Source organism: Hyla sarda, chromosome 5 (assembly GCF_029499605.1).
Source record: "Hyla sarda isolate aHylSar1 chromosome 5, aHylSar1.hap1, whole genome shotgun sequence".
NCBI lineage: Eukaryota > Metazoa > Chordata > Amphibia > Anura > Hylidae > Hyla > Hyla sarda.
In genome coordinates, this window is record NC_079193.1 from 376,916,621 (window position 1) to 376,941,572 (window position 24,952).

The 24,952-nt window shown below is 45.8% G+C and overlaps 1 protein-coding gene across 5 annotated transcripts in view; it reads right to left on the minus strand.

Moving 5' to 3' along the window:
* Nucleotides 1–24,952, minus strand: part of TSNARE1 (t-SNARE domain containing 1) — a 364,151-nt gene that overhangs the window by 207,664 nt on the left and 131,535 nt on the right. For all 5 annotated transcript variants that reach the window (XM_056522868.1, XM_056522867.1, XM_056522866.1 and 2 more), the window contains exons 7-8: nucleotides 23,685–23,759; nucleotides 19,898–19,957 (exon numbers count right to left, since the gene is read on the minus strand). In XM_056522868.1, coding sequence (XP_056378843.1) covers nucleotides 19,898–19,957; nucleotides 23,685–23,759 — 135 coding nt within the window. The remainder of the gene's footprint in view (nucleotides 1–19,897; nucleotides 19,958–23,684; nucleotides 23,760–24,952) is intronic.

Genomic DNA, 24,952 nt, shown 5'->3' on the forward strand with positions numbered 1-24,952 from the left:
TGATTCCCATAATTTCACATTTTTCCCTTCTTGGTATTGCAATTTAATGTTGAGATATAGTATTTATATACATATACCAGTGATTCCCAACCAGGGTGCCTCCAGCTGTTGCAAAACTACAGCTCCCAAAGGATGTCCGGGCATGCTGGGAGATGTAGTTTTGCAACAGCTGGAGGCACCCTGGTTGGGAAACACTGGTATATGTATGCATATGTATGTGTGTCTATATATTTTTGAATATACATATACACACAACAAAATATATATATATATATATATATATATATATATATATATATATATATATATATATATATATATATATATACACACACACACACAACACACACACACACGCAACAGCTGGAGGCACCCTGGTTGGGAAACACTGGTATGTGTGTGTGTGTATATATGTATGTATGTATGTATATATGTGTATATATATATATATATATATATATATATATATATACACATACATACACATATATATATACATACACATATATATACATACACATACATATACATACACACACACACACATATATATATATATATATATATATATACATACACACACACAATGATTTTAAGAAGGCCGGTGTAATCCTTCTTCCCCCCTCATGGTGGCGCTGTAGGGATCACTCGCTGTCAGGACACTATTTGATCATCTTATTTGTATGGAGAACCTACTGACACGAGGTAGAGTCAGCAGTGGAGACCCCTCTCTGGCTCCGTATGTATCTGTGCGCACTGTTCTGTATAAATAAATGCGCGCTCTGCGTCCGTTCTTCGCGGGTCCCTGGGATATTTGCGGCCTGACTGCACTAGGTCAGAATACATTCATTTGTGATTCATAGCCGCTTTCAGAAATCCATCTTTAATCTGTCAGTCAATGATTCAGGTCCCTCATTACAGAGCCGGCTGCCCTCACCCCCGTGTCCAGGAGCTGGTAATGAATGGGAAGGGCACCCGACACCATTGTGTGAGGCCTCCGTGTAATGGCAGAGGTGACAGGGGCCCGCGCTGAACCTTTCCCTTTACAAAGGCCACATTATTTATAATACAGGCTTATTTTTAGTCACGTTTTCTCTATGCCACCAGCTGTACTATTGGGGGGTGGTCAGTACTATGGGGGGGATCAGTACTATGGGGGGATCAGTACTATGGGGGGATCAGTACTATGGGGGGGGTCAGTACTATGGGGGGGGGTCAGTACTATGGGGGGGAGTCAGTACTATGGGGGGGAATCAGTACTATGGGGGGGAATCAGTACTATGGGGGGGATCAGTACTATGGGGGGGGGTCAGTACTATGGGGGGGAATCAGTACTATGGGGGGGAATCAGTACTATGGGGGGGAATCAGTACTATGGGGGGGAATCAGTACTGTGGGGGGGAATCAGTACTGTGGGGGGGAATCAGTACTGTGGGGGGGGAATCAGTACTGTGGGGGGGGAATCAGTACTGTGGGGGGGAATCAGTACTGTGGGGGGGAATCAGTACTGTGGGGGGGAATCAGTACTGTGGGGGGGAATCAGTACTGTGGGGGGGAATCAGTACTATGGGGGGGGATCAGTACTATGGGGGGGGGATCAGTACTATGGGGGGGGGAATCAGTACTATGGGGGGGGGAATCAGTACTATGGGGGGGGGAATCAGTACTATGGGGGGGGGGAATCAGTACTATGGGGGGGGGGAATCAGTACTATGGGGGAATCAGTACTATGGGGGAATCAGTACTATGGGGGAATCAGTACTATGGGGGAATCAGTACTATGGGGGAATCAGTACTATGGGGGAATCAGTACTATGGGGGGGGGAATCAGTATTATGGGGGGGAAATCAGTACTATGGGGGGAAATCAGTACTATGGGGGGGAAATCAGTACTATGGGGGGGGGGGGGAAATCAGTACTATGGGGGGGAAATCAGTACTATGGGGGGGAATCAGTACTATGGGGGGGAAATCAGTACTATGGGGGGGAAATCAGTACTATGGGGGGGGATCAGTACTATGGGGTGGAATCAGTACTATGGGGGGGATCAGTACTATGGGGGGGGGAATCAGTACTATGGGGGGGGAATCAGTACTATGGGGGGGAATCAGTACTATGGGGGGGAATCAGTACTATGGGGGGGGAATCAGTACTATGGGGGGGGGAATCAGTACTATGGGGGGGGGGGGGAATCAGTACTATGGGGGGGGGAATCAGTACTATGGGGGGGGGAATCAGTACTATGGGGGGGGGGGAATCAGTACTATGGGGGAATCAGTACTATGGGGGAATCAGTACTATGGGGGAATCAGTACTATGGGGGAATCAGTACTATGGGGGAATCAGTACTATGGGGGAATCAGTACTATGAGGGGGAAATCAGTACTATGGGGGGGAAATCAGTACTATGGGGGGGGGGGAAATCAGTACTATGGGGGGGGGGAAATCAGTACTATGGGGGGGGGGAATCAGTACTATGGGGGGGGGGAATCAGTACTATGGGGGAATCAGTACTATGGGGGGGAATCAGTATTATGGGGGGGGGAAATCAGTACTATGGGGGGGGGGGGAATCAGTACTATGGGGGGGGGGAAATCAGTACTATGGGGGGGGGGGAATCAGTACTATGGGGGGGGATCAGTACTATGGGGGGGAATCAGTACTATGGGGGGGAATCAGTACTATGGGGGGGAATCAGTATTATGGGGGGGAATCAGTACTATGGGGGGGAATCAGTACTATGGGGGGGAATCAGTACTATGGGGGGAATCAGTACTATGGGGGGGAATCAGTACTATGGGGGGGAATCAGTACTATGGGGGGGAATCAGTACTATGGGGGGGGAATCAGTACTATGGGGGGGGAATCAGTACTATGGGGGGGAATCAGTACTATGGGGGGGAATCAGTACTATGGGGGGGGAATCAGTACTATGGGGGGGGAATCAGTACTATGGGGGGGGAATCAGTACTATGGGGGGGGAATCAGTACTATGGGGGGGTCAGTACTATGGGGGGGTCAGTACTATGGGGGGGGGATGTGGGGTCAGTACTATGGGGGGGGGGGCAGTACCATGGGGGGGGGGGGCGGTCAGAAGACCGGTGTCTACAAGGTTCTACTGTGACATCATGTTATACCAAACATTATTTAAATGGGCACTCAATAAAGCTAATTTCTGCTATTGCACTCATTATGGTAAATAAATAAAAATCTTTCTAATATACTTTGTTTAAAAAAAATTATGTTTTCTATGTTTTATTTGTGTTTAAAAAAAGCTGCCACTAGGTGTCTTCCTACTTGTCCAGAGCACATTTCTTTCCCTCCCCCATCTCTTGCACAGACTTTGGAATCCTGTCGACCTGTCAGAAGTCCAAAATCAGGAAATGCAGTCTGGAGTGCTGAGGGGTGTGGGTGCAGCCTTAGCCAATCATAGCTCATCTCACACAACTGCTTTGTGTGTAGCAGAGTGAGGGAGGAAGTTCTCCCCTGTATGGCTTCAGATGATGTCACGCCTGCTGGGGAACGCCCCTTCCCAGTCTGTGAATCTGTGAGACTGAGCAGAAAATACAGAGCAATATCAAGGTAGAAAACTAAAAAATTATAAAAATAAAGGCAGGGGGTGGATTATCATGATGGGGGCAGTGACCTGGGAGGAGTATAACATTTACCAAGTTAATGAGAGGTATTCTTTAAAGGTCTCTGTGTCGGTAAGGCCTCCAAGAATATCCAGATATACAACAGGGTGTTCTACTACTTTGACCCCCTCTTCCCTAATCTCAAACAATCATCTGTAATTCGGCGTTCCTGTTAACCTTCATGCCGCAGAATTCTGGTCGGAAAATCCATAGTGTAAACTCGGCCTTGAGGCTATTTTCACAAAGTGGAATTCACCAGCAGAACATGGCGGGAATATCCTGCTGCAGTCCCACGTCCCAATTCCGGTGTCCGCAGAAACATTGAACTGTTAATTTATTTTTTTTGTCAGATTCCACTCGGAAATACATTGCAGTCTATGGGAAAGGTGCATTTCTGAGCGGTCCTAGTGCCGCAGAAACAAGCAAATGTGCTGAATGTCCTCCATGTTTTCCGGGAGGACAATCAGCACATTTAATGGCAGTGTGAACATGTGGCCTTCTGCAAAACAGGACAGGTCCTCCAGAGAGAGAGAGACTCTGTTTGCTGCCTGTGTGAGTTCTTAATGATAGTTAAAGGGGTACTCTGCCCCTAGACAGCTTATTCCCTATCAAAAGGATAGGGGATAAGATGTCTTATCGCGGGGGTCCCAACGCTGGGGACCCCCATGATCTCTGCCGCGGCACCCCAGACATCCGGTGCACAGAGCGAACTTCACTCCATGCCGGATGACTGGTGATGCGGGGCGGAGGCTTGTGACTTCCCTGCCACACCCCCTCAATGCAAGTCTATGGGAGGGGGCGTGACGGCCGTCATATCATGAGCTTCCAGTTGCTGAACCAGACGCTCTAAACCAATGGTCCCCAAACTGCGGCCCTCCAGATGTTGCAAGACTACAACTCCCAGCATGCCTGGACAGCCAACGGCTGTCCAGGCATGCTGGGAATTGTAGTTTTGCAACATCTGGAGGGCCAAAATTTGGGGACCACTACTCTAAAACGCCTGGTGCAGCATGGAGATCGTTGGGGTCCTTTGGACAGGGAATAAGATGTCTAGGGGTGGAGTACCCCCTTAAATGCATACACAGTACCCTGTGCAGCAACCCCAGAGGAACAATAGAGAACTACACAATTTAAGCTGCATTCACATCCCGTTTTTGCAATACGGTTTCCGTATCAGTTTTTTTTTTTTTTTAAATAAAAAAGTGTATGTCTCAAAACCGGACCGAACTGTATACAACTTTATAATACTTGAAAACGGTTGAACGCGTTTTTTGAAGAAGAAAAAACGGATACTGTTTTACATTTGTCCTTAATCAAATAAAGTTCTTCTTGTTCTATTTGTGGGAAGAACTTTCGGAGTGCACTGCGCATGTGCAAACTGCAAAACCATATTGTGCAAACCGGATGGGATCGTACGCACATACGGTTCTCATTGACCAACATTTTTTTTTTTTTAAACGTATCAAGTTGTATCCAGTTTTTCACTTGGACATAAAACCGTAGTACGGGGAAAAATTTTAAACAGCAAATGGTGCAAAACGTACACAACCGTTTGGCATATGGTTTTTAATGACATGTCTATACATACGGTTGTAAAATACGGTTCCTTACGGTTTTTACACTGAAACCGGATACGGAAAACGTATTGCAAAAACGAGATGTGAATGCAGCCTTATATAGAAATTAATGGGCTGTCCGTGTAATGCAGAACAAGACAGGTCCTCGCGAAGGGAAGACCCTCTTTACTGCCTTAAAGCACAAACGGATGCACTCCGTAGTTTAACGCCAAAGGTGAGTTGGTAACGCTAAGTGTGAATTGCGCTTACCACATGAAGTTGTACTCCAACCAAGTACAACAATGGAACAGGGCGAATCATCAAAAGGGTCTCTGCAGCTTCGTCCCGCTGAAATAGAATCACAATAAAAACAAGCAATCTCCAGGTAGCAGAGCGGGATCAATGGAAGCGCTGAGACCAGATGAGAAGTTAAAAGGATTTATTTCCCATAATGCAACGCGTTTCACGGTCACCTGCTTCCTCAGGCATGATGCCTGAGGAAGCGGGTGACCGTGAAACGCGTTGCATTATGGGAAATAAATCCTTTTAACTTCTCATCTGGTCTAAGCGCTTCCATTGATCCCGCTCTGCTACCTGGAGATTGCTTGTTTTTATCTTTACTGCCTTGTCTCAGTTCTTTCCGATAGGTAAGTGAATAGACAGTACCCCATGCAGCAACCCTAGAGGAGATAAGGAGAACTACACGATCTACAGAAATCAATGGGCTATTAGTCTTGTGCAGAACAAGACAGGTCCTCCAGAGTGAGAAACCCTCCCTCTTTACTGTCCCAGTTCTTTTTTTAATAGGTACCGTATATACTCGAGTATAAGCCGAGTTTTTCAGCACGATTTTTCGTGCTGAAAACACCCCCCTCGGCTTATACTCGAGTGAACTCCCCCACCCGCAGTGGTCTTCAACCTGCGGACCTCCAGAGGTTTCAAAACTACATCTCCCAGCAAGCCCGGGCAGCCATCGGCTGTCCGGGCTTGCTGGGAGTTGTAGTTTTGAAACTTCCGGAGGTCCGCAGGTTGAAGACCACTGCGGCCTTCAACATCATCCAGCCCCCTCTCACCCCCCTTTAGTTCTGTACACTACTCACCTCCGCTCGGCGCTGGTCCGGTCCTGCAGGGCTGTCCGGTGAGGAGGTGGTCCGGTGGGATAGTGGTTCCGGGCTGCTATCTTCACCGGGGAGGCCTCTTCTAAGCACTTCGGGCCCGGCCTCAGAATAGTCACGTTGCCGTGACAACGACGCAGAGGTGCGTTCATTGCCAACGTACTTCTGCGTCATTGTCAAGGCAACGCCTCTATTCCGGGCCGGAAGCGCGGAGAAGAGGCGCCCCCGGTGAAGATAGCAGCCCGGACCACCTCCTCACCGGACCACCTCCTCTCCGGACAGTCCTGCAGCACCGGACCAGCACCGAGCGGAGGTGAGTACTCAGAACTAAAGGGGGTGAGAGGGGGCTGGATGATGTTGAAGGCCGCAGTGGTCTTCAACCTGCGGACCTCCGGAGGTTTCAAAACTACAACTCCCAGCAAGCCCGGACAGCCGATGGCTGCCCGGGCTTGCTGGGAGTTGTAGTTTTGAAACCTCTGGAGGTCCGCAGGTTGAAGACCACTGAGGGCGAATGATGAGAAGAGGATGATGAAGGGGGGGGGGTGTGGGGATGATGAAGGGGGGTGGGGATGATGAAGGGGGGGGGGTGTGGGATGATTACAAGGGGATGATGAAGGGGGGGATGTGTGGGATGATAAGGGGATGATGAAGGGGGGGATGTGCGGGATGATAAGGGGATGATGAAGGGGGGATGTGTGGGATGATGACAAGGGGATGATGATGAGGATGTTAATGACGGGTCTGGATGATGACAGGGGGGGATGAGGTATTTCCCACCCTAGGCTTATACTCGAGTCAATAACTTTTCCTGGGATTTTGGGTTGAAATTAGGGGTCTCGGCTTATACTCTGGTCGGCTTATACTCGAGTATATACGGTAAGTAGGAGACTTATCTAAGGCTGCATTCATATCTTGTTTTTGCAATACGGTTGCCGTATCCAGTTTCCGCAAAAAAATAATGCATTGAACCGTATTCCAAACCGTATGCATAGACCTTACATTGACAACCATAGCATCCGGTTGCATACGTTTTGCTTCATTTACGGTTGTATGCGGTTTTTTCCGCACACAAAACCGTTGTCTACGACGGTTTGAAGTCCGGTTGAAAAACCATATCCAACCTGTATACGGTTATTTTAAAATGGAGTTCTATGGTAACCGTATGTGCGTACGGTTACATCCGGTTTGCACAATACTGTTTATTTATTTATTTATTTTTTTTTGGGGGGGGGGGGGGAAATTCAATAAAAAAAAAAAAGAACTTTATTTAAAGTGTTGACAAACATAAAACCGTATCCGTTTTTTTTTTTCAAGGAAAACGTATTAAAACATGCAAACAGACATCCGTTTTCAAACCGTACACGGTTTAAAAATGTAAGGAGGCATATACGGTTGCATACGTTTCGATCCGGTTTGGACACATATGTTTTTTTTTTGTACAGAAACGGGATACGTGACCCGTATTGCAAAAACGAGATGTGAATGCAGCCTAAACCTGTCCAGAGGAAAAGTTGCCGAGTTGCCCATAACAACCAATCAGATCGCTTTTTTCATTTTTGAAAAAGGCCTCTGAGAAATGAAAGAAGCGATCTGATTGGTTGCTATGGGCAACTCAGCAACTTTTCCTCTGGACAGGTTTTTTGATAAATCTCCCCTTATGTGTATAGAAGGTAACCTGTACAGCAACCCCAGAGGAGAAATGGAGAACTACACAATTCCTATAGAAACCAATGGGCTGTCAGCGTAACACAGAACAGGACAGGTCCTCCAGAAGGAGAGACTCTCTTTGCTCCTGACTTTCTGATAAAATGTGTAGCCAGTACCAAGCACAGCAACCCCGAAGGAGAAAAGGAGAACTACACAATTTCTATAGAGATCAATGGGCTGTCTGTGTAGTACAAGGGAGATCAGGTCCTCCAGACCAGTGGTCTACAAACTGCAGCCCTTTTGCTAAACTACAACTCCTAGCATGCCCGGACAGCCAACGGCTGTCCGGGCATGCTAGGAGTTGTAGTTTTGCAACATCTTGAGGGCCACAGTTTGGAGACAACTGCCCAAACCACCCCACCTTGTTTGTTGGATACAAACACACTGGTCACGTATACCAAACCATAATAGTAAGGAATCTATTAATCGTAGACCAATCAATGCGCAGGAAAGCAAAAAACGTTGCTGACAAGTCGAGCAGATTCCTCGGTTCACCACAGGCTATAATTACATTTCTAGTGCGGTTCGTCACCAGAGATTTTAGGAACGTGATTTTTCGTAACTAAAGAATTCCCTGTGTAGTCGAAGGGTCAAAGAGGCCAAAGGAGCAGCAATAATAATTCACCAGATGTGACCGACCCAGAGCGCTTGTGCCGGTAGAATACACCTATATATCAGAGAAGAGGAGAAACTGATCTATTGTGAGATTAACATTTACTTCAGTCCTCGCAGAACTTTGGGGCTTTTTAACGTTACCGTGTTTTTTTTTTTTTTTTTTTTACAGATACATAGTCAAAAGCTTTTATTCCGATGATACATCCCGGGACGATCCCATAGCCACAATCTGTGAGAGCAACAATTTAGAGTTATCCCATTCCCTCCATCAATCTTTGGATCAATTCCATAACCACCACCCATCCAAGGAAAACCCTAACACCATCATCCAACCTCAGGATAATCCATCGCTGCCATTCCTTCTGGGACAATCCATCTCCGCCATTCCTTCTGGGACAATCCATCTCCGCCATTCCTTCTGGGACAATCCATCTCCGCCATTCCTTCTGGGACAATCCATCTCCGCCATTCCTTCTGGGACAATCCATCTCCGCCATTCCTTCTGGGACAATCCATCTCCGCCATTCCTTCTGGGACAATCCATCTCCGCCATTCCTTCTGGGACAATCCATCACCGCCATTCCTTCTGGGACAACCCATCTCCGCCATTCCTCCTGGGACAACCCATCTCCGCCATTCCTCCTGGGACAACCCATCTCCGCCATTCCTCCTGGGACAACCCATCTCCGCCATTCCTCCTGGGACAATCCATCACCGCCATTCCTTCTGGGACAACCCATCTCCGCCATTCCTCCTGGGACAACCCATCTCCGCCATTCCTCCTGGGACAATCCATCACCGCCATTCCTTCTGGGACAACCCATCTCCGCCATTCCTCCTGGGACAATCCATCTCAGCCATTCCTCCTGGGACAACCCATCTCCGCCATTCCTCCTGGGACAACCCATCTCCGCCATTCCTCCTGGGACAACCCATCTCCGCCATTCCTCCTGGGACAACCCATCTTCGCAATTCCTCCTGGGAAAATCCATCTCCGCCATTCCTCCTGGGACAATCCTTCTCCGCCATTCCTTCTGGGACAATCCATCACCGCCATTCCTCCTGGGACAACCCATCTCCGCCATTCCTCCTGGGACAACCCATCTCCGCCATTCCTCCTGGGACAACCCATCTCCGCCATTCCTCCTGGGACAACCCATCTCCGCCATTCCTCCTGGGACAATCCATCACCGCCATTCCTTCTGGGACAACCCATCTCCTCCGTTCCTCCTGGGACAACCCATCTCCGCCATTCCTACTGGGACAATCCATCTCCGCCACTCCTCCTGGGACAATCCATCTTTGCCATTCCTTCTGGAACAATCCATCTCCGCCATTCCTCCTACCTGGGACAATCCATCTCCGCCATTCCTTCTGGGACAATCCATCTCCGCCATTCCTTCTGGGAACCATATAACCCCCATCCATCCTGGGACAATCCTATAACCATTGTCCATCCCAGGAAAGTCCCAATACCATCATCCAATCTGGGGAATACGCATGTCCACCATTTGTTCGGGGTCAATCCATCTCCATTATTAATACCAGGACACTTTCATAACCATCATACCTCCAAGTGAAATGCCATCGCCACCTTGCATTCCGGGGCAATATCTCCATCATTCGTCCCAGGAATAATTCATCCCCACCATCTCCAACATCTTCAGAATAACAACCCAACTAAACTATTCAGCCCAGGGTAGCTCAATAACCACAATCTATCCACAACGCCTATTCCAAGGGCAATCCAGCACCAGCATCCATTTCATAAGGAATACATTGCCAAAACTCATCCAAGGGACAAATAACCATCCGTTCTGGGGACAAGCCCATAACCACTATCTGTTCAAGAAAAGTTATATCCATCCTAGGACAACCCAATAACCATCATCCTTCCTGGGACAATTCCATAAATACCATATGTTCCAAGACAATTAAATTAGTCCTAGGAGATTTCTATAACCACCACCATCTCAGGGACAATCTCATAACCATTCTTTTTGGGGACAATGCCATATGCAACATCATCCATCCTGGAACGAGTCTATAACCACCATCAGTTACAGGGACAATTTCATACTCACTGTTCACAAACCGTTTTTTCCATCCCGGGACAACACAATAATCACCATTCATTCCCGGGATAACCCAATAAACACCATCCATATGGGAGAATCCCATATCTACCATACGTTCCATGGACAATCTATCCTACTTGAAGATATGAGAAGTAAGCGTTATTCCCAAGAAGTAATTACAGCCGGATCACGTCACAGCTCGGGGCCAATGCTCTGTAAATAACAATTTTAGAGCCTGGTCATATCAGGCTTTGCTCTGACCTCCCCAAGGACGAGGTTTGTAAGGCGAGAAGGGATGATTAACTGCAGCCGTCACTCAAGTCACCTCCATGTCCATTCATATCAGACACAAGGCAGTCCGGGTGACATAAATGGAAACACACATTTTGTGTGCGGTCAAGAAATGTTTACCATGCCAATGACAAAAGGGCAGGAGTAACTGGAAGACACTTATTGCTTTTGTTCCCAGGTTCCTTCCTTTCCGGGAATGTAATCACATTGGTGTACGTGCCCTCAGTGCATTGTTTCCGTCATAGGTGTGTGGAATCAGTGATGAGGCTGAGCCATCTAACCTACGAGCTATTGTACTATATGGGACCCACAAAGTCTTGGGCATAGCATTATTATATTATTATTACTACTACAAAGTCAGAAAATTCCCTTCTGAATGGTTAAATCTCTTTAAAATTAGAAAGATTGTGGTAGTGTGTGAAGGGATTAATATGAGGGATTCAGGTCCAATCTCTTACTGGAGCAATATTTAAACATACAAAGTCGTCTGAGCTCTACAATCCATCGTAGAAACCACCCACATCACTAAGTGTAGACAATTCCATCCCTACCATCCGTCTATCTGTCCTTGTGACAATCCCATCCCTACCGTTTGTCTATCTGTCCCTGTGACAACCCCATCTATGCCATCCGTCTCTGTCCCTGTGACAATTCCATCCCAAACATTCCTGTCCCTGTGACAATCCCAACCCTACCATTTGTCTATCTGTCCCTGTGACAATCCCATCCCTAACATTCGTCTATCTGTCCCTGTGACAATCCCATCCCTAACATTCGTCTATCTGTCCCTGTGACAATCCCATCCCTAACATTCATCTCTCCCTGTGACAATCCCATCCCTACCATCCGTCTATCTGTCCCTGTGACAATCCCATCCCTAACATTTGTCTATCTGTCCCTGTGACAATCCCATCCCTACCATCGGTCTATCTGTCCCTGTGACAATCCAATCCCTAACATTTGTCTATCTGTCCCTGTGACAATCCCATCCCTAACATTTGTCTATCTGTCCCTGTGACAATCCCATCCCTACCATCGGTCTATCTGTCCCTGTGACAATCCAATCCCTAACATTTGTCTATCTGTCCCTGTGACAATCCCATCCCTAACATTCGTCTATCTGTCCCTGTGACAATCCCATCCCTAACATTTGTCTATCTGTCCCTGTGACAATCCCATCCCTAACATTCATCTGTCCCTGTGAAAATCTCATCCCTAACATTCATCTGTCCCTGTGACAATCCCATCCCTACCATTTGTCTGTCACTGTGACAATCCCATCCCTACCATTTGTCTGTCACTGTGACAATCCCATCCCTAACATTCATCTGTCCCTCCGACAATCCCATCCCTACCATCTGTCTATCTGTCCCTGTGACAATCCCATCCCTAACATTTGTCTATCTGTCCCTGTGACCATCCCATCCTATCTGTCCTGGGGACAATCCTTTCCCTGCCGTCAATCTATCTCAGGAACAATCCCATCCCCACTAGGTCAGATACTGATTCAGTCCACATTTCTTCATTTTTATATGGATCTTTCTTGTTACAATGTTTTCAATACAAATATATTTTGTAACAATTCTTTGATTTGCATCATTATTACATCTTTACAAGGATAATTGTGTCTCCAGCGGCTCATGATTCATACCTTGTGGGGGTGCAGTCACACTGATATTTGGCCGATGACTACATACTGTGATTAATGACTGTGCTGGTCCCAAACATGTAAGGCTTGTACCAAGACTCATCTGTTAACCCTGATATAACTGGTATACTCATCCAAATCAATGCTGTGTTCTACTGCCCCATAAATACAATAAGTCTCCTATGTACATGACTAACTACTATAATACTGTCTCCTATATACAAGAATATAACTACTATAATACTGCTCCTATATACAAGAATATAACTACTATAATACTGCTCCTATATACAAGAATATAACTACTATAATACTGCCTCCTATATACAAGAATATAACTACTATAATACTGCTCCTATATACAAGAATATAACTACTAGAATACTGCTCCTATATACAAGAATATAACTACTATAATACTGCTCCTATATACAAGAATATAACTACTATAATACTGCCTCCTATATATAAGAATATAACTACTATAATACTGCTCCTATATACAAGAATATAACTACTATAATACTGCTCCTATATACAAGAATATCACTACTATAATACTGCTCCTATATACAAGAATATAACTACTATAATACTGCTCCTATATACAAGAATATCACTACTATAATACTGCCCCTATATACAAGAATATAACTAATATAATACTGCCTCCTATATACAAGAATATAACTACTATAATACTGCCTCCTATATACAAGAATATAACTACTATAATACTGCTCCTATATACAAGAATATAACTACTATAATACTGCCTCCTATATACAAGAATATAACTACTATAATACTGCTCCTATATACAAGAATATAACTACTATAATACTGCCTCCTATATACAAGAATATGACTACTATAATGCTGCCTCCTATATACAAAAATATAACTACTATAATACTGCTCCTATATACAAGAATATAACTACTATAATACTGCTCCTATATACAAGAATATAACTACTATAATACTGCCTCCTATATACAAGAATATAACTACTATAATACTGCTCCTATATACAAGAATATACCTACTATAATACTGCCTCCTATATACAAGAATATAACTACTATAATACTGCTCCTATATACAAGAATATAACTACTATAATACTGCCTCCTATATACAAGAATATAACTACTATAATACTGCCTCCTATATACAAGAATATAACTACTATAATACTGCCTCCTATATACAAGAATATAACTACTATAATACTGCCTCCTATATACAAGAATATAACTACTATAATACTGCCTCCTATATACAAGAATATAACTACTATAATACTTCTATATACAAGAATATAACTACTATAATACTGCCTCCTATATACAAGAATATAACTACTATAATACTGCTCATATATACAAGAATATAACTACTATAATACTGCCTCCTATATACAAGAATATGACTACTATAATACTGCCTCCTATATACAAGAATATAACTACTATAATACTGCCCCCTATATACAAGAATATCACTACTATAATACTGCCCCTATATACAAGAATATAACTACTATAATACTGCTCCTATGTACAAGAATATAACTACTATAATAATGCCCCTATATACAAGAATATAACTACTATAATACTGCCTCCTATATACAAGAATATAACTACTATAATACTGCTCCTATATACTAGAGTATAACTACTATAATACTGCTCCTATATACAGGAATATAACTACTATAATACTGCTCCTATATACAACAACATAACTACTATAATACTGCCTCCTATATACAAGAATATAACTAATATAATACTGCTCCTATATACAAGAATATAACTACTATAATACTGCCCCTATATACAAGAATATAACTAATATAATACTGCTCCTATATACAAGAATATAACTACTATAATACTGCCTCCTATATACAAGAATATGACTACTATAATACTGCCTCCTATATACAAGAATATGACTACTATAATACTGCCTCCTATATACCAGAATTTAACTACTATAATACTGTTCCTATATACAAGAATATAACTACTATAATACCGCTCCTATATACAAGAATATAACTACTATAATACTGCCCCTATATACAAGAATATAACTACTATAATACTGCTCCTATATACAAGAATATAACTACTATAATACTGCCTCCTATATACAAGAATATAAATGCTATAATTCTGTTCCTATATACAAGAATATAAATGCTATAATACTGCTCCTATATACAAGAATATAACTACTATAATACTGCTCCTATATACAAGAATATAACTACTATAATACTGCTCCTATATACAAGAATATAACTACTATAATACTGCTCCTATATACAAGAATATAGGTACTATAATACTGCCTCCTATATACAAGAATATAACTACTATAATACTGCTCCTATATACAAGAATATAACTACTATAATACTACCTCCTCTATACAAGAATATAACTACTATAATACTGCTCCTATATACAAGAATATAAATGCTATAATTCTGCTCCTATATACAAGAATATAACTACTATAATACTGCTCCTATATACAAGAATATAATTACTATAATACTGCTCCTATATACAAGAATATAACTACTATAATACTACTCCTATATACAACAACATAACTACTATAATACTGCTCCTATATACAAGAATATAACTACTATAATACTACTCCTATATACAAGAACATAACTACTATAATACTGCTCCTATATACAAGAATATAACTACTATAATACTGCTCCTATATACAAGAATATAACTAGTATAATATTGTTCCTATATACAAGAATATAACTACTATAATACTGTTCCTATATACAAGAATATAACTACTATAATACTGCCTCCTATATACAAGAATATAAATGCTATAATACTGCTCCTATATTGGCCTTTTTACTGGATATCAGGCTTATCAGGTAAGATTTATATGACCCCACATATATCCTTAGATCTGGTTATTGAAGCGGTGCTGGCATTGACGTTACTTGGGGGTTAATTCCGTCTCTTGTACTTGACTCCTGAACGTTCGGTTTTGCTTTGACTTTTACAGCGGTGACATTTGTATTATTACTCGAGTTGTCTTGTGTCCTCTAAATCCTATGAGCGGAGGGGAAGAGACGAGGCCAGGACAGAACTCCACTCGCATCATCCTATTATTTCGCTCAAGAAGAAATCCTTATGTTTTCCCTCACATCACCCACAATCCTCGCTAATATCTCTCAAGGTCAGGGAGCCCGGGCCGAGCGCTCGCCTTAATCTGATTAGCGACGCAGCCGTCATGCCAAATCCTATGTCAGCTCCTTTTGTCTCCACAAGATGCTATGGAAACTTGAAGTTATTAAATATATCGTAAACAGACACTTCCGCTCCGCAAGGTGACACTTTGCATAAACCTCTCCATTTATTCTATGACAATGGGTTTTACTAGCGCTGGGGGCTGAGCGCGGACTGGAAGACGTACGTACATCAGGCCGTGAAGCCATTTCTTGAACCGCGATCCGCAATCAACTTGACATGTCCCACTGTACGGGCCAGATACGAAGGTCCGGAGATATCAGGGGTCCGTGGACCAAGAACGGACCACAAGCCCATGTATGTTCCAGAATGTCTCCATATCGTAAACTAGCCACAAATGTGCACAACGCTGAGTGCCACAACAAAGTATGATGAAGAAAAACACCAGGAAATGATGTGCAACACAAAATACTGGCCCCCAGTGCAATTTTGTGACCTGTCAATATCTGTCATTTCACCCGATATCCCAACGTGTTTCCCCCATTTAAAGGAGTACTCCAGCATCCAAAAACTTATCCCCAACCCTACGGATCGGTCATAAGTGTCAGATCACAGGGGGGGGGGGGACATATGGGGCCCCGGCAGTCCGCATAGGGGTGTGTTCACCACTGCACAAAGCGGCGGCCAACACGCCTCCTCAATGCAGCGCTATGGCAGAGTCGGAGATTGCCGAATGCAAGGCTCCAGGGCTCTCCCACAGCATTGTATTGAGGGGCTTCATGCGGTGGTCAACACTCGCCCTTTGCGTGGACTGCCAGGGCAGCGTACGGGAGATCGCAGGGATCCTAATGGTCAGAACCCCGCGATTTGACACTTATCCCCTATCCTTAGGACACATCCACTATCCTTTAATAGTGGTGCTCATCAGGGGACAAAGAATAGTCTGGATTCGCATTGACTGCATCAGAAGGGGCATCTGTATCCTGCTGTCCTCACCCACAATATTTGGACTAGGATATTTTCTGGTTTTCAGTGGGGTCATATTACCCCAAATTCTGAATTGTTTTCCCCATTTAAAGGAGATATCTAATGCATAAAAACTCAATCCCTATCAGAAGGAAAGAGGATAAGCTTTGGACAGCTGGATCATGCCCCCCCCCCCCCCGACAGCTGGATCGCGGGGGGCCCGACAGCTGTTGACCGCCTGATATCGGGATGTGCTGACAAAAATATCCCCGTCCATATAACTCTATAGAAGAGCCATTCAGCTTTCTCTGGCTCTCTCATAGATATATAATGAAAGGGCAAGTCGGCTGCCGCTTCACGTGGGGGTCAACATGCCCGTTCCCAGGGAGTTCACAGGGGATCCCAGTGGTCGGGCACCCGTAATTAGGGATCGACCAATTATCGGTATGGCCGATAATCACGATTTTGGGCATTATTGGTATCGGCAATTACCTTACCGATAGGCCGATAATGCCCCGCCCCCCGTTCCGCCCCCCACCGCACCGAGACCGCCACCCCCCCGACCCGCCGCACCGCACCGAGACCGCCACCCCCCCGACCCGCCGCACCGCACCGCGTCGCACCCCCCACCGTGATGCTGGGCGGTATACCGGTATGGATTTTTGCCCATACCGCTATACCGGTCGGGCCCCACCCTCAGAGTCGATAAAAAAAACGTACCTGCAATGGGGGTGGTCCGGGACATCCATCCTTCCTTCCTGTAGTGTCCGGGGGCGTTCCGGGTGATGAGTGAACCGGTCCAGGCTGTCCTTCTCCGGCGGTCATCTTCTCCACTCTGGGCAGGCTCCGGCCTAGTACACTGCATAGACGCCGCTACGCAGTGACGTCAGGTGCGTCGCTGCGCAGCGGCGTCTATGCAGCGTACTAGGCCGGAGCCTGCCCGGAGTGGAGAAGATGACCCCCGGAGAAGAAGGACAGCCCGGACCGGTTCACTCTTCACCCGGAACGCCCCCGGACACTACAGGAAGGAAGGATGGATGGCCCGGACCACCCTGACAGGTAGGGGGAGAGAAGCAGGTGGCGGCGGCGGCCTATGGCCCCGCAAAAGCCACTGCAGATCATCGATTTAAATCAATGATCTGCAGTGGTGTCGCAGGGGGTTAAATAGCCGATAACTTATACCGGAATATCGGTATAAGTTATCGGCTATCGGCCCTAACCTGCAACAATTATCGGTATCGGCCCTAAAAAAACTATATCGGTCGATCCCTACCCATAATCTTAAATTTAGAAGTTTTTAAAAATGATACTTCTCCTAATTGTGGAGTTCATAAGGGGGACACCAAAGACTAGGCTGGTGTTTCATTGCCTGCATCAGAGTAGGTAATCTGTATCCCACTACTGTATACAGAGCATTGCGCGACCCTACAGAGCAATACACAATCCTAAAGAACAATAGACGACCATACAAAGCAAAACACAATCCTAAAGAGCACTGCATGACCCTACAGAGCAAAACACAATCCTAAAGCGCACTGCATGACCCTACAGAGCAAAACACAATCCTAAAGAGCACTGCATGACCCTACAGAGCAAAACACAATCCTAAAGAATAATAGACGACCCTACAGAGCAAAACACAATCCTAAAGAACAATAGACTACCCTACAGAGCAAAACACAATCCTAAAGAATAATAGACGACCCTACAGAGCAAAACACAATCCTAAAGAACAATAGACGACCCTACAGAGCAAAACACAATTCTAAAGAACAATAGATGACCCTACAGAGCAAAACACAATCCTAAAGAGCACTGCATGACCCTACAGAGCAAAACACAATCCTAAAGAGCACTGCATGACCCTACAGAGCAAAACACAATCCTAAAGAGCACTGCATGACCCTACAGAGCAAAACACAATCCTAAAGAGCACTGCATGACCCTACAGAGCAAAACACAATCCTAAAGAGCACTGCATGACCCTACAGAGCAAAACACAATCCTAAAGAGCACTGCATGACCCTACAGAGCAAAACACAATCCTAAAGAGCACTGCATGACCCTACAGAGCAAAACACAATCCTAAAGAGCACTGCATGACCCTACAGAGCAAAACACAATCCTAAAGAGCACTGCATGACCCTACAGAGCAAAACACAATCCTAAAGAGCACTGCATGACCCTACAGAGCAAAACACAATCCTAAAGAGCACTGCATGACCCTACAGAGCAAAACACAATCCTAAAGAGCACTGCATGACCCTACAGAGCAAAACACAATCCTAAAGAGCACTGCATGACCCTACAGAGAAATACACAACCCTACAGAGCAACGCATGAAGCTGTATGCCAAAAACCAGTCCTGCAAACCAATGCACGACCCTACAGAACAATACACAAACCCTACAGAGCCATGCACGACCCTACAGAGTGATGTCCTGATCAGCTGAGAGGACGGGTGGAGGTTCATTACCCAGCTCTGTCCTATCGGCTCTCAATCAGTGCAGAGAACATAGGCAGCCTGTAGTAATGGAGCGCTGATAACATTCACCAATTCTGTTCTATAACACAGCATTGTTCTGAGCACCCAGTCCAAAGATTACATGTAATAGAACAAATTGTGTAAAACTGTAAAGGAAAAAAATTGTAATAAATGTGAATATGCCGCTTCCCTAATAAAAGTTAGAATGACTCCTAAACATATGTGGTATCGCTGCGTGAGTTTTTTTTCACCATCAACCTTTTTATTTTTTTATCTAATTGGCCAATTTGTGTAAATTACCACCAACCTGAGGAGTTTGAAGGTACCAAACAGGCGACGAAGGATCGGTGGCCATAGTGGGATTTTAGGTGTCTGGCAGCAGCTTATTCTGCATACTGCCCCCTAGGTACACATAAAGGACCAGGCCAGGCTTCTCTTATGTACACATAACCCAGGCGCCCGCTCTGCGCACTATTCCGCTGTGATGTATGCAGTCGGCGTACGAGAGACGAGTTTCTTTATTACGTTATTACCTGGCGTTACTTACTTGTTTGTGAGGTTTCTGGCCGCTGCCGCTCAGTAAGGACTTGGATTTATCAGCTATTTTCTGTGGGTTATAGAGAAGAGAGAGAAGCGCGTCAGATCCTGAACATATTCCCCTAGCTCTTTCATTACATGACGGGACTGAGCGCTGCCGCAGGCTACGTGGTTTCTAAGCATACTCCATTATTCAAGCAGTGGCGATGATTTGGGGGGGGGGGGGGGGGAATAAAAAATAAATAAAAAAAGTCCCAAATATATTTATTCCTAACTGCTTTCCACTCACATCTATCTCATGTGCTACAGGGCATTGCTGTCCTGGTAAACACAAATGCAGATTAAAGGATGAAAAACCAACATCATTTCTATGCAAATTGATCGGTTAAATGTGTTTTTAAACGAATCGCAACGAGATCCCGCTTAACTCTTTGTGTCCTGCTGCAGCCGGAAATGTCATCATTAGCACAGAGTGAAAAAAAAATAGTCAAAGAAAATGTAAATATATATATATATATATATATATATATATATATATATATAAATCATCTTATAAATGCCGGGCGTTAAAGGGGTACTCCACTGCTAGAGCAAATGACAGGGGATAAGATGTCTGATCGCAGGGGTCTTGCTGCTGGGGCCCCCCGTAACACCCGGCATTCTAAAAAACACACCCCTTCCCATACACTTGAATGAAGGAGGCGTGGCCGTGACATCACAACCGCTGTCACGGGAACCCAAAGTTTATTTAGAACGCCGGATGCTGCGGGAGATCGTGGGGACCCCAACGATTAGCCAACTTATCCCCCATCCTTTGGGTAGGGGATAAGATGTCTAGGAGCGGAGTACCCCTTTAAGATTTTTATATAGCAGTAATTTACAAATCTTTATAACTTTCTGAAAAAAATTTTTGTCCTCTGAAGTACCCTTTAATTATTCTTTTTTTTTTATTTTTTCTTAAAGGAGATCTGTAATGCAATATAACTTATCCTCTATCTGAAGGATAGGGGATAAGTTATAGATCGCGGGAGGTCCGAGCGCTGGGGCCCCCCGGGATCTCCTGGACGGGGCCGCAACAGTATGCTGGAAAGGGGGCATTCCGTCCCCACATGACGCGGCAACCGACACGCCCCTCCATGTACCCCATAGAGACACATGGAGGGGGCGTGTCTGCCGCGGCTTTCTGCTGTGGACGAAACTTCACTTCCTGCAGACTGCTGCGGCCCTGTCCAGGAGATCCCGGGGGGCCCCAGCGCTCGGACTATGGCTGGGCAGTATGACCAAATGTGTGTATCACGGTATTTTTTGAACTTTTGGCGGTTCCACAGTATATAACGGTATTTCCTAGCCCCCCATATTATCAGCCCACATTCCCATCAGGGTAAATACTCACATATCACCCGCATGCACTGCCCTCCTTGTCCTCCTGTTTGTTGCGGCCGCCGGCGCTGACACTCTATACTGTATCCCTATGCCCGGGCTGCAAAAGGTAAACAAAAAAAACTTTAACGCACCTACGTCGGCCTTACGCTGGGGACGGGAACGTCGGACAGCCATCAGCCTATCACCGGCCGCAGCGATGTTCCACCTCGGCCAGTGATAGGCTGAGCCCACTGTCATGTAAGGAGCTCTGGCCGGCTTCTTACATGACAGTGGGCTCAGCCTATCACCAGCCGAGGGGGAACATCGCTGCGGCCGGTGATAGGCTGATGTCTGTCCGACTATCCCGTCCCCAGGAAACAAGTGAGGCCGGTACCGGACCAACGGGAGGTGAGTTAAAGTGGTACTCCGGAGAAAAACTTTTTTTTTTTTTAAATCAACTGGTGCCAGAAAGTTAAACAGATTTGTAAATGACTTCTATTAAAAAATCGCAATCCTTCCTGTACTTATTAGCTGCTGAATACTACAGAGGAAATTATTTTCTTTTTGAAACACAGACCTCTCTGCTGACATCACGAGCACAGTGCTCTCTGCTGACATCTCTGTCTATTTTAGGAACTGTGCAGAGTAGCATATGTTTTCTATGGGGGATTTCCTAAAATGGACAGAGATGTCAGCAGAAAGCACTGTGCTCATGATGTAAGCAGAGAGCTCTGTGTTTCAAACTGAAAATAATTTCCACTGTAATATTCAGCAGCTAATAAGTACAGGAAGGATTAAAGGGAACCAATCATCAGATTTTACCCTATATAATGCTTGGCAAAGCGTTATATAGGGTAAAATCTTTATTTTCACCATTCCCGGGGGACGCTCCTGCCTCCAGGGATGGTGAAGATATGAAGTTATAAACTAGTCACCGTCGCCGCCGTAAGTAGTCACCTGGGCGGGGCGCTCTTCTCACCTACTCCCGTTCTTCGGCCGGCAGCGACGCCCCCTCCGCTTGATTGATGGGCCGCGTCATCACTCTGCTCTGTCTGTTCAGTGGGCGGAACAATGACGCGGCCCATCAATCAAGCGGAGGGGGCGTCGCTGCCGGCCGAAGAACGGGAGTAGATGAGAAGAGCGCCCCGCCCAGGTGACTACTTACGGCGGCGGCGGTGACTAGTTTATAACTTCATATCTTCACCATCCCTGGAGGCAGGAGCGTCCCCCAGGAATGGTGAGGACAACAATTTTACCCTATATATTGGTTCCCTTTAAGATTTTTTAATAGAAGTCATTTACAAATCTGTTTAACTTTCTGGCACGAGTGGATTTAAAAAAAAAAAGTTTTTCACTGGAGTACCCCTTTAAAGTTTATTTTGTTTATTTTTTGCAGCCCGGGCATAGGGATACCGCACAATATATAGCAGTGGTCTCCCAACCTGCGGACCTCCAGATGTTGCAAAACTACAACTTCCAGCATGCCCGGACAGCCAACAGCTACCTGGGCATAGGGATACCGCACAGTATAGAGTGTCAGCGCCGGCAGCCGCAACAAACAGGACGAGGAGGGCAGTGCATGCGGGTGATATGTGAGTATTTACCCTGATGGGGATGTGGGCTGATAATATGGGGGGCTAGGAAATACTGTTTTATACCGTGGAACCGCCAAAAGTTAAAAAAAATACCGTGATACACACATTTGGTCATACCGCCCAGCCATAGTCCGAGCGCTGGGGCCCCCCGGGATCTCCTGGACGGGGCCGCAGCAGTCTGCAGGAAGTGAAGTTTCGTCCCCAGCAGAAAGCCGCGGCAGACACGCCCCCTCCATGTGTCTCTATGGGGTACATGGAGGGGCGTGTCGGCTGCCGCGACATGTGGGGACGGAATGCCCCCTTTCCAGCATACTGTTGTGTTCCCGTCCAGGAGATCCCGCGGGGCCCCGGCGCTGGTTGGAGACCACTGGTATAGAGTGTCAGCGCCGGCGGCCGCAACAAACAGGACGAGGAGGGCAGCGCATGCGGGTGACATGTGAGTAGTACCCTGATGGGGACAGCACTGGGCTAATAATTAATTGGGAGGGGGGGGCAGTACAGCGCTCGCAGTCCACATATGATTAGTTCACCGATGTGGGGACAGCGCAGCGCTGGGGGGCTGACTATTCATTCCCGACGGGGAGGGGCCAAACCGGCGTTGCGGTATGGGTTAAAATTCATAATGTGCAGCACAAAAATTTCGATATTTGGTATGAACCGGTATATCCCCCAGCCCTAGCTCGGACCCCCCCCCCCCCCCCCCCGCAATCTATAATTAATCCCTTATCCTTTGGATAGGGGATGAATTATTTTGCGCTGGAATACTCCTTTAAAGAATGCTGTACGAATGGAAGCATCAGGGCATTACAGGAAGCAGTCACCAAGGGGAAGGTGCATTACATTTTGCTCGGCACTGTAGCGCTGGATGGCCTCCGATAGCTGGCTCTTCAGTCTGTCCAGCTGCAGACGATCTTGCTATAAGAGATGAGATAAAGAAGAAAACAATTACATAAGAAACATGTGACAATCTGGAGATATCGTACTGGAGTCAAAAGCTGCAGTGATCTTTGAGGTTGAAAAAAAAAATTTAATATATGTAGAAAGATTATTGTGCGGGCATGCTGGGAGTTGTAGTTTTTTTTTAACAGCATGAGAACTTTAGGTTGCATTAGACTAGTGGTCTCCAGACTACGGCACTCCAGCTGTTGCAAAACTACAACTCCCAGCATGCCCGGACAGCCGTTGGCTGTCCGGGCATGCTGGGGGTTGTAGTTTTGCAACAGCTGGAGGCACACTGGTTGGGAAACACTTTCTTAGGCTGCATGCACACCACGTTTTTGCTATACAGTTCCTGTATACGCTTTCAAGTTAAAAACTGCACGGAACTGTATAGAAAACCATATGCATTGACTTAAAGGGGTACTCCGCCCCTGGCATCTTATCCCCTACCCAAAGGATAAGATGTTAGATTGCCGCGGTCCCGCTGCTGGGAACCCCCGAGGATCGCCGCTGTGGCACCCCCCCCCCCCCATCATTACTGCACAGAGCGAGATCGCTCTGCACGTAATGACGGGCAATACAGGGGCCGGAGCCTCGTTACGTCACGGCTCCGCCCCCTCATGACATCACGGCCCGTGTCCTTAATGTAAGTCTATGGCAGAGGGTGTGACGACACAGACTTGTATTGACGGGGGCGGGCCATGACGTCACAAGGGGCGGAGCTGTGACGTAACGATGCTCCGGCCCCTGTATTGCCCGTCATTACGTGCAGAGCGATCTCGCGCTGCGCAGTAATGATAGCGGGGTGCTGTAGCAGCGATCCCCGGGGTCCCCAGCAGCGGGACCGCGGCGATCTAACATCTTATCCCCTATCCTTTGGATAGGGGATAAGATGTCTAGGGGCGGAGTACCCCTTTAGCATTGTAATCGGTATGTCAAACGCATCATCCGGTTTAGTCCGTTTTATGTCTTCTACAGTTTTCTTCGTTTTTTTTACCCATACCCAAAAGCGTAGTCTACCACGTTTTTTGGTCCGGGTGAAAAACTGTATTAAACCGTATACGTTTTTATTTTATTTTTCTTTAACATGGGAGTCAATGGGAACCGTACAGAACTGTATGTGCGTACGGTTCCATCCGGTTTTCACCATATGGTTTTTGACTTTGCAC